This window comes from Loa loa (genome assembly GCF_000183805.2).
Source record: "Loa loa unplaced genomic scaffold supercont3.3399, whole genome shotgun sequence".
NCBI classification, from domain to species: Eukaryota; Metazoa; Nematoda; class Chromadorea; order Rhabditida; family Onchocercidae; genus Loa; species Loa loa.
The window spans coordinates 1-1,017 of NW_018111577.1; the positions used below are offsets into that span (position 1 = coordinate 1).

At 37.3% G+C, this 1,017-nt stretch overlaps 1 protein-coding gene across 1 annotated transcript; it reads right to left on the reverse strand.

Moving 5' to 3' along the window:
- Positions 1-394: 394 nt before the first annotated feature.
- On the reverse strand, positions 395-892 carry LOAG_15974 (hypothetical protein; the record flags this gene model as incomplete). The annotated part of the gene is made up of 2 exons (XM_003151460.1): positions 395-529; positions 733-892. Coding segments are annotated over 2 exons (294 nt in total), but the record flags the coding sequence as incomplete, so codon positions are not given.
- Between the last annotated feature and the right edge of the window lie 125 nt (positions 893-1,017).

Below are 1,017 nucleotides of genomic sequence, written 5' to 3' on the forward strand. Positions count from 1 at the left end.
TACCCTTGATTTCCTGCAATTCTGCCTGAAAATCTAAGAAGTGTATATGTTTTTTGAATAATTTTCATGTCCTTCAAAGTTTTCACATTCAGTAAGAATGGTTTGTTCTCTCCATCAGCAATGTCCCCAGTTGTGAGATACGGAATCAACCAATATATGGTAGTGAGCAATAACATTCTTATTGATTGTAGCTATGTTCATACAAATGGAAGATCACGGCTACCACTCTATGTGACTTGACTAATCGATTTTCCATTTCAATTTAACAGCAGAGAACATATGTTCTTCATTACTCAGCCCATATATCACCTTGATGAGTGACATATCTTTATTTCATGCTGTAGCATGAAATAAAAACACTCAACACAAACAACATTAAGTCTACACTTGAAACTAACCGATAACACATTGCCGCTTTTGATCGTAGCATTTGCAACAAGTTCAGCACGCAGACTCTCTTGAGGTATGAGTATAGGAGACTTACAAGCGATCTCACAAGCAGCATCAAACCACTCTTCTGGCCAAAGACCTAAGTTTGATCCTACATGTATTTCTGCGGACGAATAACACATAACTCAAGTCTCTTCCTCAACTAGATCAGAAATGTGAATCACACAGTAAAGTACGAGTGGATTAGTGCAGACCTGTTTGTTTTCTTTTTCCAATGTTTAAGCTTACTCACTAATGGAAAATTTAATAGAAGTTTATATTATTTGTATTTTTATAACAAACCTATCTGGGCGACATTAAATCCGAGTACTGTACAGCAGAACCAAAAGTCGCGGAACAAATTTCGCAGCCGAACTGATGGGTTCTTTATTGTCGCAGACCTGCGTAGTAGAGAAGCAATCTTCGGAATCAAAACACCTAAGTTCCCAGCACCAGTTGAAAGCTGGAAATGATTGAAGCAATACCTTCAGCACAAACTTATCCTCAAAAGACAAAAATTATAGTCACTGACGAAACAACCAACTCAAAGGATTGATAACGACTTTTGGTACCTCAAATAACTTCCAA